Source organism: Cyprinodon variegatus, unplaced genomic scaffold (assembly GCF_000732505.1).
Source record: "Cyprinodon variegatus isolate N-32 unplaced genomic scaffold, C_variegatus-1.0 Scaffold57, whole genome shotgun sequence".
NCBI classification, from domain to species: Eukaryota; Metazoa; Chordata; class Actinopteri; order Cyprinodontiformes; family Cyprinodontidae; genus Cyprinodon; species Cyprinodon variegatus.
In genome coordinates, this window is record NW_015150510.1 from 1767182 (window position 1) to 1768361 (window position 1180).

At 45.0% G+C, this 1180-nt stretch overlaps 2 protein-coding genes across 2 annotated transcripts in view; one reads left to right on the forward strand and one right to left on the reverse strand.

The window, feature by feature from the left end:
• The window catches only part of LOC107082631 (fizzy-related protein homolog), a 13874-nt gene extending 13186 nt beyond the window's left edge, over positions 1-688 (reverse strand). The window contains exons 1-2 of the mRNA XM_015371411.1: positions 507-688; positions 23-188 (exon numbers count right to left, since the gene is read on the reverse strand). Coding sequence (XP_015226897.1) covers positions 23-100 — 78 coding nt within the window. The 5' untranslated portion in view covers positions 101-188; positions 507-688. The remainder of the gene's footprint in view (positions 1-22; positions 189-506) is intronic.
• The window catches only part of LOC107082630 (importin-13-like), a 49102-nt gene that overhangs the window by 41813 nt on the left and 6109 nt on the right, over positions 1-1180 (forward strand). The window lies entirely within an intron of this gene.

The window sequence follows — 1180 nt, forward strand, 5'->3', positions numbered from 1 at the left end:
GGGGGGGGGGGTCCCTCCTCACCTTGGTCAAACGGCCCTCCGTGGGCAGGTTCTGGTGGTTGATCTGCCTCAGCAACCGTCTCTCATACTCTTGGTCCATCTGCTCAGGGCCGCGGGGGGCCCCTTCCCGCCCCCCTTTTACACCTCCGCTCCCTCCCGGTGAGGAAATCCGCAGAGGATCTCCATATCTAAACAAAAACACGAACAAACCCGGAGAAACGGACATCTTTAAAAAGCTAGGATGACAAGCGGCCCGGTTAGCCTGATGTGTTCATGCTGAATGGGCTCGCAGGGTTTAAACCCCCCGTCGCCATTATTATTATAATTTTTATTTTAAACCAAGCGGCTAATAAAGGGAGACATCTCTGAAACGTTTCAGGATGTGCCAAAAAAGGAAAGCCGCACCGTTGTCATGGCATCTTATGCTCGCGCTCACATATAAACCGTTTTCATCTCTTCAACTAATAATGAATCCATCCAGCCGAATGGCTGCGTGTTTCACCGACCTGTCAGTGTCTCAGGTGACCAGGGCGGCTGACATCTTCTGCGGAAAAGATCAGCTCCGCGGTGGGATTTGCTCTTATTCCGTGGAAAACCTACAGCGGTACGGTCAGACGCCAACGCGACTCCCCCTGTGTTGTTTATGTTCGCGACAAAGATGGCGTCCGCGTCAGCTGGAGCAGAAATTCTTTGGTTTGAGTTGACTTCTGCTGCTCTGAGCAGTCAGCACTGGAGATGACGCAACAGCGACACCAGCTGGTGACTTCTACTCATTGCTGTTAAAAACGAGGCTACTGTCTGTGTGTTATTTTTAAAATGCTGGTGAATATTCTCAGTTATGCAGAAGAGGATTAGGGCCACTGGAAAAAAAAAAAAGTTAACTGATTTTTTAAATTTTATTTCACTATAATATTGGGAAAAAAGTCAGGCTTTTGACTTTTTTTTTCTCAGAATTCATACTTTAATCTCAGAATTCATGCTTTTATCTCAGAATTCTGACTTTTCTCTCAAAATTCTCACTTTAATCTCAGAATTCTGACTTTTTTCTCAGAATTCTGACTTTAATTCCACAATTCTGACTTTTTTCTCAGGATTCTGACTTTCATCTCACAATTCTGACTTTTTTTCTCAGAATTCTGACTTTAATCCCACAATTCTGACTTTTTTTCTCAGAATTCTG